The 13145-nt window shown below is 39.9% G+C and overlaps 2 protein-coding genes across 5 annotated transcripts; one reads left to right on the top strand and one right to left on the bottom strand.

The window, feature by feature from the left end:
- Window positions 1-845: 845 nt before the first annotated feature.
- On the bottom strand, window positions 846-8350 carry LOC110486612 (splicing factor U2AF 65 kDa subunit). The gene is made up of 11 exons (XM_021558342.2): window positions 8042-8350; window positions 7156-7330; window positions 6919-7022; window positions 6604-6755; window positions 6361-6477; window positions 6112-6250; window positions 5912-5991; window positions 3261-3383; window positions 3054-3140; window positions 2707-2949; window positions 846-2520 (listed from the first exon to the last, which is right to left on the bottom strand). Exons 1-11 carry the CDS (start codon window positions 8088-8090, stop codon window positions 2383-2385), a joined length of 1407 nt encoding a protein of 468 aa, XP_021414017.2. The 5' UTR covers window positions 8091-8350; the 3' UTR covers window positions 846-2382.
- On the top strand, window positions 7244-12974 carry LOC110486613 (dehydrogenase/reductase SDR family member 7C-B). Of its 4 annotated transcripts, none has more exons than XM_021558344.2 (8): window positions 7244-7376; window positions 8887-8947; window positions 10988-11144; window positions 11267-11379; window positions 11581-11791; window positions 11876-11968; window positions 12133-12279; window positions 12370-12974. In XM_021558344.2, exons 1-8 carry the CDS (start codon window positions 7354-7356, stop codon window positions 12600-12602), a joined length of 1038 nt encoding a protein of 345 aa, XP_021414019.2. In that variant the 5' UTR covers window positions 7244-7353; the 3' UTR covers window positions 12603-12974. The 4 variants fall into 4 exon arrangements, with proteins under 4 accessions (XP_021414019.2, XP_036797222.1, XP_021414021.2 ...); XM_036941327.1 differs by lacking the exon at window positions 7244-7376 and adding an exon at window positions 10633-10674 and having other exon boundaries at window positions 8906-8947; XM_021558345.2 differs by lacking the exons at window positions 7244-7376; window positions 8887-8947 and adding exons at window positions 9268-9391; window positions 10633-10674.
- The last annotated feature ends 171 nt before the right edge of the window (window positions 12975-13145 follow it).

The following is a 13145-nucleotide window of genomic DNA, read 5'->3' as shown; positions in this document are numbered from 1 at the left end:
ACAAGGTAATAATACCCAGTGTGATTTGCAGTTCATTTTGGTATGTTCATTTTCACATATACATTTTGGTCATTTAGCAGACCCTCTTACTCAGAGTGACTTACAGTCATGGCATTCAACTAAGGAAGATAAACAACAACATTTCACAGTTATAGCATGTAAGCTTCTATAATGTTATTGCTATTCTGGGCTGGCTAATTGCAAATATATTGCTGTATTTTAAAATACAAAATACATGTATTGTAATTAAATAGATTTCAAAATAGAAATATTGTGTGGTTTAATTTGATACATTATTTATGGTATTTTGTGTAATTATATTTTGTCATTGTATTTTGTACATTTTGCCCATCCCTGGTTAAGATTAGGGTTAAGAGTTAGGTTAAAGGGTTAAGGTCAGGGTTAGGGAAATGGTTTGTTAACATGCTAAGTAGTTGCAAAGTAGCTCAAATGAAGAAAGTGATTGCATAGTTACAAATTAGCTCAAACGCTTGTCCGTGATGAGATTCAAACATGCAACCTTTGGGTTGATACACATTTGTGTTATATATCCCCTCCTTTCGTTTGTGCCTTAAGTAACCTTTTTTTCTTATGTCTTATTAACATATTATGCTAATTTGAGTGTCCTGGATTTTCGTTTAATATGTTATGTCTAGTCTATGAGACCAGCCTGATAAAGCTTAACTTTGCTGCCTTCTACTGACTGATTGATAGCTGAAATGATATTCAGTCTGGTGAGTTCACAGTATATTCACATTTCCTCACCTGATCTCACAAGATGCCCCTGTCCTGAAATTGACATCAGCCTTATTTCATAGCAACAATAATGCTATTATAGACTGACAGAAGATGCAGGCATTTATTCAAGGCATGACAATGGCAGGTTAGAGGTGTACATAAAAATGCTTTCAGATTTGGCACATTCAAAACCACATTTACAAAAACAGTATTTATACCTCTTTTGAATCAATGAACTGCATTTATTTAGTTGAAAGCTGATTTCCTATGTACCCATAATGAAGCATACTGTTTTTGTTGTAATCGTATGTGATATACAGTACATAATAAAAACACTCAACGGTAGTCTCACTGTAATGATGAATGATATTAATTACTGTCATATGACGACAATGTTGGATCAACTCACGTCTGCAATTTTCATGAAGCTTAAAAAACCTTTGGGTAAAAATAAATTAACCAATTTTCTTCCATACAATTGCGAAAGCATCAGATAACAAATACACAGGATATACATTAGCTACATACATTATTTACATAAATTGAAAGCACATCTTCTAAAATCTCCTCGCCTTTTCCTGTAGGATGACCAAATATTTCTTATTCAAAAAACTATGCATAATATCCATTCTATGGCCAGTATGGTATTTTTGTGACCTTGTAATTTTATGCTACAATCTAAATGACACAAATTCTTAATCCAGAGCATGAACACAAAACAATCTGCAAATTTCAAGGTTATGGGTTTAAACCGCTGCGAAAATGCCCAAATCATGACTTTGTTGAAACAATTGTTTTGTTCACTGTTTGTAATTATTAGTGTTGAGAGTGTTTTTCTAACACGAGTTTTAGGTGTTTGAATTTTAAACTTCAGGATTTTGTTTTCTACTTCCCTAGAGTAAGATGAACCTGTGGAAACCATTTTTATGTCTCTACATGCAGTTTGAAGGAAGTTGCTAACTAGCGTTAGCTCAATGACTGGGAGTCTATGGTACTTGGCTCGTGAAACTACCTCTAACTTCCTTCATACTGGATGCAGAGGCATAAACATGGTATTCACAAGTTCATCTGACTCTGGGGGGTATACAATAACATTTCACTGTTAGTTACTTCTCAGAATCACACAGTGGAAGTATGATAGCTATCAAATATAGGTTCATCTCGACTTAACAATTCTTTAAGTTAAGAGACAAAATAAGCTTGTGCTCAGAATAGAAATCTAAACATTTCACTTTTGTATCATCTCATTGACTCCAGAGTTAAGAAAGACAGCAACACTGGCTACGTTACAGTCTGGTTTTAGATCTAAGCACACATGACATTCATACTACTTCTGCAAAGGGAATCCTACACAAATAGCATGGTTTTATTTATTTGTATACATTTCAGACTAAATTAATTCACTGCACACAGATATTTTTTGTTGGTGTAATATATCAGTTAGAGTATCTAAAAGACGCATGTAAAAATCTAGTATTTTTTCACAAAAATCTGAACTACTGTAGTAAATGAGAATAGGGTTACAACGTACTAGCTGTGAATACTGGAGACAGAACACACGATACTGAAGAGCTGAAACCAGGTTTGAGGAAGCAGGAAAGAGGAGGTCCCAGTTAATTCCATGTATTGCCTCCTGTTTCCCCTCTACCCTGAGAACTCCTGTCTGTGATACATGTCTGGATCATAGTATTTGGTTACCACCACTCTGTTGGCAAACTTGCGGCCAGTGAGGGCCTGCATGGCTTTCAGACAGTCTGCAGCAGAAACGTACTCCACAAAGATCTGAAACAAAAATAACCATCAACTTCATCAGGATCCAAATAGCAAATACATACATGTTCAACAACAATTCATACTTCATGTGGTGTATTACAGTTTTTTATTTTGTTCAGACCAATTACTTATGTTTAACAACAGTGAAGAGCAGAGTCTCATTCTGTATTGAATAACCTCAGTTCAACCTTTTACCTTGCCACAGCCAGGGACCTCCACTCCTTCGACAGGCCGGGGAATCTCGATGGAGCGCACGCTGCCGTACTTGCAGCACTCCTCACTAATGTCCTCCAGGATCTCCTCGTAGTCCTCGTCATCCACAAGCTCCTCAGGCATCACCATGTTGAGCAGGCACAGCACCTCCGTGGGCAGCCCAGAGTTCTGAAGTCCCTGCAGCCCAGGAACCTGCAGCATCACCGGGGTCTCGATGATGGCAGTCTAGGTGGGAGGAAGGAAAACAGCCCAGACAGACGACACATTTAGACTGCTGGTACTCACATTTGTTTCTTGCAATTCAAAATGCACAAGCGAACTGCGCTCACCGGATTGGCGTTTTTGGCTCCCACACTTGCTCTCTGGACGATGAGCTTTTTGTCACCCAGTTGCATGCCATTGAGCCCAGCCACCGCCTGACAAACATACACAGAAACTTTTCAAATATGGAATAGAACCTTAAAAACAAGATTGATTTGACGCCAAAAAATGATAAACCATAACCATGAGAAAGCATAGCATTTGCTCATCCGTACCTGATCAGTCGCACTGATGTCAACATATTCACAAAAGGCATAACCTTTGGAAAGTGACGTGGCACTGTCCTTGACAAGGTTGAAAGCTTTGAGTGGTCCGAATGATGTCAAGAGCTCCTTCACCTGCATAAGAGATAAAGACAAGCAGAGACATAAGCAGGGTAATATGAATCCACCACATATTCTACTGAATGAATTCTAAGCCTCCATCTAATAGTCATGAGGAGAGAAATCATACCAAGGTGAATGGCCTGGAGAAGTGCAATAAATGACATGGTCAAAGAAAACTAAATATTTGTATCTTGAATTTAAAAAATAAAAATAATTGTAGAACGTTTATTAGTTTCAGTGTGATGAGATTAAGATTGCTTAATTACAAAGCAAATCAATTGTTTGTTAATAATTTGTATATGCATACAACGGCTGATGTTTTACAGACAAACTCTATTTAAGTATGACATATACTAAATCCACAATAATCCAGGGAAACTATATATGAGATTTTTGAAAGAGCACTGAATGACTGATTTTTTGTATGACAAAACATTAACAGGTACAGACTTTGTGTAATGTATTTCATTTTATTCATATTTTACCAGAAATTCATTTGACAAACAATAATATAAAGTTATTAAACAGTAATAACACAAGTTGTGCTGAAAATTGTGCACAGACTATAAAATCCAATACTTATATGTGTTTACTACTTCACCTGAGCTATGAAAATGACGAAACCATCATCAAAGTAAACTGATTGGCTGTCACTTTATCTACAAAATGCACTTGCTTCATGACAGTACATCATGTTAACACAGTCTTAACTTTATTTTTAAGGCTGAGAACCACCCCAAACCTAACATTAATCGGGTATCTGTTTATTTTATCCCACCCCTAACTAATTTAGTCCTTAACGCGTTTCAAAAGAGTGATGGGAGAGAGAGAAAGAGTAGCCAGGAAGGGAACCTGCTGGCTAGGAGTGTATCCGTGGGAGGAACGGAATGTCTTACTTGCCTTGTGTTACATGTTGGCATGGCAGCAGTAGATCAGTACTACTGAACAAATTATGAGCGCAGACTTAACGATCTTACAGGCCCCTAGCTGGGGACAAAGTGGGGGAACAAAAATGAAAGAGCTGTGAGTATCAAAGCAGTAGCAGTGACTGCAAGAGTAAAAAAGAATAAGAAAATAAACACCAGGGTACAATCAGGGTACTGTTTAGAAAGAAAATCAGGAGGAATGGAAAGTTAGAATCCAATTCATTTAGTGCACAACAACATTGCAGAACTATGCCGTTTCCCAATCTCTCTGGAACTTGGAGTGAAGATGTAGCACAGTCAGGGCTTAATATGTTTGGTGTGAGGAATCATGGAATACGGTTGTTGGCAACCATCTGACTTAACCAGGAATTTTACTCAAGCCTGCATATTGTGATATCTAGGACATGTTACCTCGCTCCATCTTATGAACTGGACTTTGCTTACCTTTGTCAAATAAGCATGGTTAAAATGAGAAATTAGCATACAGCTGAACAGTTACACTTTTCACTCACTAGAGTACTGATAATCAAGCCTGTTAACCCACCCATTCATATACTTATAGCTCCTGCTAGCAGGTGGTCACGCATTTATCCCATTCAAGAGTATGTTTTCATGGGACCATTAGTGACTATAAACTACTTATCTGATAGACATACTATTGTTATCTATGAAATCAAGTGAACGAGATTGAAACTGGGTTGATGATTATGCATAAATAATGTGTGTAAATATTAATTCACAATTTAGTTCAGTCATGAAATCACTAGCTGAGTTTTTATTCAAACACATCAGAGCGATTCATGGAGTGAAAAACAATGTGTTCACATTAACTAATGCTAATGAATAATGCTAATGAAATGTAATCTCATGATTTCTAACAGAAGTGTAAAAACAAACTGCATAAAAGGAGGAGTTATTGGCATCTTCACAAATATCAGACATAAATAATACATTCATATTTTGATTTCCATACAACACTGGCCAAATTGTAGACACAATGAAAACAGCAACTTCTCCTTTGGTTAGGGTGTACATTGTGCTTTGCACAAAAGCACTCTCACACCTGCAGGGTGTGACTGAAGCAAATGCTGTCAGTGCTGAATGTGTTAGTTCCTATAAGTATCTCTACACTACTAAATGCCTGTCATGGACTTATGGCCAGGGAAAGAGCGTCAGCTACAGTTAAGATCATACTGCCTACTTTAGGCCAAATGTTATTCCCATTGTTACTCCCTAGTATGCTTTTTTCACATGTGCCTATAAGCTTTACTTAGCTCACTGTAGCTCAACCAGTGGAGGCTGCTGAGGGGAGGACGGCTCATAATAATGGCTGGAATGGAGCTAATGGATTGGCATCAAACACCTGGATACCATTCCAGTGATTCCGCTCCAGTCCTTACCACAAGCCTGTTCTCCCCAATTACGGCGCCACCAACCTCCTGTGGCCTCAACATGGTTGTAAGTGTAAAGGACAAAGGTCACTTCTCCCCCACCCAACCAGAACAGAATACTGTAAGTCTGTCACTTCAGTGACCAGTTCAAGAAAGTAATACAAATGAGAAGGGGCAGGTATGCTTGAGTTGTCAATGTGAAATGACTGTTTGAGTGAAGTACCTGATCATCATTGAGATAGTTGGGAAGGCCTCCAATAAACAGTTTATGTGGGGAGTCTGGTACCACTGTGGACACGACACCTACAGAGACAAAAACAAAAATAAACACGTTCAACTGCAATATACCTGTACTGTAGCTGATATACTGGTGCTATGAATGTGAACTACATAACTAAGAAAGCATGTTGCCACTGTACAAACCTGGGACATGAAAAGCAGGCTGCTCTGAAATGCCAGGTAGGGGCCGGTAGTCATGTGGTCGTCTTATCTTCAACGACTGACCTTGGAAAATGATTCCATCGAAAGCCATGGCCTGTGTGGTCTCATCGACAGACCGGAACTGGAGAGGAAGATGCCAAACAGGGAGTTAGACAGTTTAAGTAAGTTATGCAAGGCAACTAATGTTACACACCAACATATACAGAAGAGACAGGACACAAGGCAACCTACCTCTAGGAATGCAAAGTTTTTATCCTGATTTATCTGCACAGCAAGCACAGGGATGCTAGGGGCTCGCGATAGGCCTGCAAGCCTCATTTGGGCATTGAAGAATTCTGCCATGGACTCCTAAAAACAGAAATAAATAAAGGAAAAAATATCAGCTGAAACCCATACAGTAACTGCAAAAATACCTTGAAATACGATGTTGTCACTTCAATGTGCAAGACAACGTAAGTCCTCTGGGAAGTTTACCTCCGTCACTCCAAAGGGAATATTGCCAACATAGAGACGTCGAGCCTGCCTAGTCATCTGACTGCCAACTATGGGCACTTGGGTGGGTGTTACTGCCAACCCACTCATGGCAGATGATGCCAGCAGGGCTATTGTGGGTATCTGCCCAGCCGCTGAAGGGAAAAGTAGAGAGTAAGAGAAACTTCACACAACCTTAGTAACTGGCACTGTTCTTGACAATTCATTCTGTATGAACTTAACAGGAAATAAATAAAACAGGGGAACATTACAGTGGGATATTAGCCACTTAACGGGCAAAGAGAAGCTGACAGATACCTTGCATAGCTTTGTACTGCAATGGTGTGATGTGTTCAAAGCCAGGGGGAGGCACATCCCAGTATCTGCAGGTCCTTTTCCTCCTTGTTCTTCGTGGAGAATAGCTGAGTAAACGGAATGCATGTTGGCTCATTGTTGGCAAAGGTAACACTGAAAAGGCAATACCTTAGTATACCTGACATGCTGCTTTCTGTCAGTAAGTAGCTCTAGGTACTGTACTAGGGGCTAAATACTCACCTGTGCTTCTTGTGATCCCGCGAGGTGCTCCTCTGCTCCCGGCTCTTCCTGTCTCTACTGCGGCTTCGCTTCTCTCGGCTCCGGTTGCCCCGGTCTTTGCTCCAGCTGCGATGTTTCTCACTGCGGCTCTGAGACCCACTGCCGCTCCTCTTCTTGCGTCTCTCTTTCTCTCTCTCTATGTAGGTGGGAAGAGAAAGGATGGAACATAAGCCAAGCTTTTGGTAGCTATATACAATCATGTTTCAGCATCATTAAGCACAATGGGTCACTATAATACACCGGACATACCTAACATGCAGAGCGGGGTTGTAATAAGCTAGTATGAACTCTTGAATAAACTTAATTTGATCGGGGTAAAATACACAGAAGCTGCTTCCAGCTATGTGAATAGATTTGACAGAAATTAGTTAATTGCATTCCAGTGGGATGCTTATTATGGACCAAGATATAGCTAACCTACCTGCAAGCTGACCAAGCAAACGAAATTGATCAGTCAGTCCTGGATAGCTAGCTTGATTATCTTGGTAACTAGCTAGCTAACTAGAACAGTGAGTGCATCTAGATATTTAGTGCAGCTATAGTTAGCTAGTTAACTAACTATCAATTTAGCTAGGTAACGTTAGATAAGCCAATTCACTCGAACTATAGCCATGCCATGTTTGCTAATCAATAAATTAAGTGGCTAATGGTTAAATTAGCTAGCTAGTCAAATAAGCTACATCTGCATACAGCAGGACTAGCTCGTCTAGCAAAGCTATCTAGCTAACTTGACAACTAGCCACATAACCACAGTAATGCATGCTAGTTAGCTAGCTAAAAGCTTCTAGATAGCTAGAGCCATTGCAACACATCCAAAATTGAAGGCTGAAATAAAATGGGAAATCACCCTGTCGGTTTTCGCTCAGCTGTTTTTCGAATTCCTCAAAATCAGCCATGATTAATGCAATATTTTAAACCGATGATATTCTGTATCTGCCTGACTGCCTTGACGGATCAGACTTGGCTGTCCAGAGTCCAGCTAGCTGTAATTGCACAGTACTGTAGTAGACGGCTCCATGGATTTTTCCAGTCGGCAAACTGCTTGCGCTACCCATTCCACAGAGTGATAAAACATAGCTACACAGTAGAAACCCAGATGAGAGAGTAGCCAAACATTCCAACAGTGTGCAGATCAGGGAATAAATATCATAGAAACGACGCGCAAGGGGAGCGTTCAAGAGCAATCACACTTTGCACGTAGAGCAATCACACTTTGTAGAGTTTTAGTCAATCCTGTAATCGTAATATGAGAAACTGAATGCCACGTGAGGATTAATTAGTACAAAGATGAGAAGATAGCAACATGTTTTCTCTACAACACTTATAATAAAGTTTATTTGATACAGGTTGGAGATGGAGACATTGGGTCAACATTTGGCATGGAATGAGACAGCTCAAAGAAGCTGTGAAGCTGACAAAACAGTGCATGTGTGTGTGTGTGTGTGCAGGGCTGGACCACACATCTGGGGCCGATGTGCCATGAGACTTAGAGAAAATCTTGCCGTTTTAAAGCTTTTATTTTTTATTTTTTACTATTCTATATATTTTGCCATGGCTAATGACATGTTAATGCTCTATCTGGGGGGCCCTCAACCAATGTGTTCATAATATGCTATCTGGGGGGCCTGACCTCCAGGCTGCTCTCAACGCCCCAAAATAAAATAATAATATTAACTTTTCTTTTGGGGGGAGGGGAGGGTTGGAGTCCCCTGGAGGTCGGGGTCCCATGGCACGTGCCCTGCGTACCCATTCGGTAAGCCGGACCTTTGTGTGCATGTGTCTGTCTTTCTGTCTGTGTGTGTAGGCTATGCATGCTCACTGGTACGTCTGTGTGAGTGTGTGTGATTCAGTTTGTTTTCTATGCCATATCCTTTGTGGTGCACTAAATGAAAACAGAGCTAAATAGAGCAAGGCCTTAGCAATGGGACACCATCTCCCCCACGACCTCTGCCTCCTGGAGGTGTGAGCTGCCTTGCCATGCTAAACATAACATGTATACAACATGCATGGAAAATGACTGACTCAGCTGTGCGCTATTAATAGAGCTCAAATCCCAAAGTATTGCTGGGGGGACGGGGACTGCTGGTCAGAGCTACACTCTGAATGGGCTGGGGCTGGGAACATTGCCCCAAATGAGAAGACCTAACCAGGAATACTAGCAGACATTTTTCCACCAGAGGTCTAGCCACCCCAAACTGTAAGTGGCAGCTGTGTGAATGATATCAAACCATACTATAGGTGTGAAATGGAGACAGTCAGCCAATGACACACAGCCAGGACAGTATTTGCACATTTTGTGTTATGACACAGGGAAACTTGTTACTGTAACTGTATAGTTCCATGTTCTGATTTCATTGTAGTTTGTGTAGGGATGGCAGGATAACATCTATGATTACGGTCTTTAGTTTTTTTTTCACATTGTGTCTTTATCGCATTTGTTTCATTCATGTTATTCTTGGCTCTATTAAGTTTATCTTTGAGTTGTGCTGATGTTACCGTACAGCTTTTGAAAATAACGTTGCTATAGTATTTTTAGGTCAGGATATATTTGGAGCCTCCCTTTGGCAGACACACACTGTACAGTACATGGTAAACTGTGGCTTAAGTGCTATTAAAACACCCAGTAGAACAAATACTGTGGACCAATCACACTTAAACTGTAATGGGACAAACTGGGATTGTCGTAGGTGGTTATTGCAAAGATATAGTAATCTGAGGAAAGAAAGTTACTGTAAAGTGACTGTATCTTATACTGTATGAATAAACTATGAAATGTTGAGTCACCTTGACTGTCTGACATATTCGGTATGCTTCACATTGACACTGTCCTAACTGAAGATGGGTTTCACTTTGCCCTTTATGATAATTTGAGGTCATGTATCAAGGAGTATGTTTAGCTCCTTCTGATGAAACAACCAGACAGCATTTATTAGAGTGATCATAAGCTCTATCTTTTAGCTTGCTCTGTCACTACAGTACATGGTCAATATCGGTCTCTTCTGTTTCCATTTCAGAGTTATGGAGTAACTAAAGGCTTAAAGGCCCAGTGCATTCAAAAATGTGATTTTTCTGTGTTTTATATATACTTCCACACTATGAGGTTTGAATAATACTGTGAAATTGTGAACATGATGATAATGGCCTTTAAGTGTAAGAGCTGTTTGAAAAGACAACCTGAAAAATCAGCCTGTTTTGGTGGGATGGAGTTGTGGCCTGCCGGTGACATCACCAGTTGGTAAATTAGTTAATAGACCAATAAGAAAGAGAGCTCCAACACTCTCAGCCAATAACAGCTAGTTTTCAGTTTTCTCCTCCTCCTACTCCCAGACAGTCCTAGCTAAATTCTTATTTGATAAATTGCCCTTTTCTAAAAGCATTTTTTTTTCTTATTTTTGACCAAAACATCTGCATTGGACCTTTAACGGTTGTCTTTAACAGGGTCTTTTGGATACCAAAATCATGGACCTGGAATATCTGTTGGTATGAAATAAATTTTTGAGAATGTTCAATATTCTCACTTTGATCACATAGAATTTTAATTGAATTCTTATTCTATGTATCACTTCTCATCCATTAGTCAATCCATTGATTATTGATTCATCTTGACATGCTTTCATCACATCATATAATGGACTGTAGACCGACGTGTATTTCTATAAGAATGCCCTGCATACTTCTGAACAATACATTTACTGCCTGTATTTTTAATTCAAAACTATCAAGTTTTCTCACTAAACACTAAAACATGGCACTATATGCTACTGAAAATGATATTCCCATTGGTCTTTTCCAGAGTATGGACCCAGCTGCAATTCTGCTGGTGCCTGTTGTGGTGGTGGTAACAGCAGTGGTTATTTTCCTGCACCATCTGGTGCTCAAATTCTTGTCCACAGCAATGGTACGCAACAAGGTGGTCGTGATAACAGATGCCTTAACAGGACTGGGAAAGGGTAAATCCTTTGTTTTGATTTTGAAAACAAAGCTCAGATATGAAGTGCACATAGAAAACTGTTATTACATTGTTACTAAAACCGTATTCTGTCTGTAAATGTATTAATCCAAACCTTTGCAGAATGTGCAAAGTTGTTTCACGAGGGAGGAGCTAGAGTCATCCTTTGTGGAAAAACTTGGGAAAAACTTGAAGGTTTTGCTGATAACCTGACTAGCGCTGCAGACCCTAAATTAGTAAGTATGTCGTAACTCTTAAACCCAACAGAGCAATTATATGGTCTTTATATGCCTGATACAAAGTTACGTTTTATTAGCATTTATATAAATATGCATACATTGTAAAGTGATCATGAATATCCTAAAGATTAATAACCATACTGTATATTACAGTAATTTGGTCCTGCATTATTGTGAAATTCTCTTTCCCTTTCCTAGACCTTCCCTCCTAAACTTGTGCTGGTGGATTTCGGTGACATGAACAGCATGCCAGATGTGATCGTAGAGATGCTGGAGTGTTATGGCTGTGTGGATGTGCTCATTCTCAACAGCAGCCTTAAAGTCAAGGCCCCAGTACAGAGCACATCACTGAAGATGGACAAGTTAGTTATGGACAATAACTACTTTGGCCCTATCACAGTGGCTAAGGGTACTATATCATAACAGAGCATAAGTTAACTCAGTTAAAAGGAATTTAAGTTTGAGAGTTGTGTTGCATTGGTCCCTTCCACAGGTCTTCTGCCATCCATGATGTCGAGGAGGACTGGCCATGTGATTCTGGTCAACAGCATCCAGGGCAAGCTGGCTATGCCTTTCCGTGCCACTTGTGAGTTCAGTCATTTTCATACTGACAGTAGGCCTACTTCTGAATGTATTTTGATGAAGTTTGAATTAACAGGTATTCAGATGTACAGTATGAGTTCCCTCAATAATGAAACAATTGTATGAGCGGGAGATGAGGGTCTGAATTTGGCTTCTGCTGGGTTTCAGATGCTGCCTCTAAGCATGCGGTCCAAGCCTTCTTTGACTGTCTGCGGGCTGAGGTCCAGGAGTATGGCATCTCTGTCAGCACTGTCAACCACACCTTCATCATCTCCCCTCCACCTGGGGAAAAGACCAAGAAGTCCATCTGGTCAAGTAACCTGCTGTCTCAGTTGATGATCTTAAAACTGTGTGTTGTGTTGGTCTGACTACTCTAACCAACCTTATCCCGCCTCCCCCTCCCAGTCTTCTCCAAACAGAAGGTTATGGGCATCACACCAACAGAGGCTGCCAATGAGATCCTGAAGATTCTGAACAGCAAGAAGAGAGAGGTGGTCATGGCTCACTCCCTCCCCAAGATGGCCATCTATGCCAGATCCCTTTTCCCAAATGTATTTTTCGCTGTGATGGCTGCAGGAGTGAATAATGCTGCAGGAGTGAATAATATTGCAGCTTTAGCAGACTCAGAGGAGCTGTAGTCAACATAGCATTGGATTGGCACTGGATTCTGGATACACACCACATAGAACTGGGAATAAGATGATGTGTTGGGCCAGCACTTATGACTGTCAAATATGGAGGACCAGCTGAGACCGGAAAAAAAATAGAAGAAGACAAAATTATTATTGAAATGTTTGTATGTTTTCAATGCTGAATGGACACAGGTGACTGAAAAAGATTTTGGAAAAATGTTTATTTGGAAACTAAAATAACTTGGGTATCTCATAAGGTACACAACTTGCTTCAGTAGAACTGTCATATAGCAGAAATGAGGGAAACTGTTGTTTGTGTTATTGGGAACCTTATATTAGGCCTATAGAACCTAGAATTAAAACTTGTTTTGAGCTCTGTCTCCTTGTCTTTACTTTTCATAATATATGTAACATTGGTAAAGAGACCACTTTGTAGCCTACAGATGGAATTGAAGACTCATAATTGCATTTTGTGACAGAGGTGGATGGTAATTTAATTACAATCTCAACTCATTATAGTCATGAAGTAACTATTTTACGCTGGCTAGT

The sequence above is a fragment of the Oncorhynchus mykiss genome, chromosome 13 (assembly GCF_013265735.2).
Source record: "Oncorhynchus mykiss isolate Arlee chromosome 13, USDA_OmykA_1.1, whole genome shotgun sequence".
NCBI classification, from domain to species: domain Eukaryota; kingdom Metazoa; phylum Chordata; class Actinopteri; order Salmoniformes; family Salmonidae; genus Oncorhynchus; species Oncorhynchus mykiss.
Note: the sequence above shows the minus strand (reverse complement) of the source record. Positions and strands in the feature narration are given on the sequence as shown.

What these genes read in the sequence shown, in the direction of transcription:
- LOC110486613 (XM_021558344.2), top strand. Translation starts at nt 7,354, where the DNA reads ATGGAACATAAGCCAAGCTTTTG. An exon ending in GTGCCCTGCGTACCCATTCG is followed by an intron (nt 8,948 to 10,987) that starts GTAAGCCGGACC and finishes GGTCTTTTCCAG; the next exon opens with AGTATGGACCCAGCTGCAAT. An exon ending in TATGCCTTTCCGTGCCACTT is followed by an intron (nt 11,969 to 12,132) that starts GTGAGTTCAGTC and finishes GCTGGGTTTCAG; the next exon opens with ATGCTGCCTCTAAGCATGCG.
- LOC110486612 (XM_021558342.2), bottom strand. Translation starts at nt 8,090, where the DNA reads ATGGCTGATTTTGAGGAATTCGAAAAACAGCTGAGCGAAAACCGACAG. An exon ending in CGGGATCACAAGAAGCACAG is followed by an intron (nt 7,023 to 7,155) that starts GTGAGTATTTAG and finishes CCGTTTACTCAG; the next exon opens with CTATTCTCCACGAAGAACAA. An exon ending in ACTATCTCAATGATGATCAG is followed by an intron (nt 3,384 to 5,911) that starts GTACTTCACTCA and finishes TCTCTTATGCAG; the next exon opens with GTGAAGGAGCTCTTGACATC.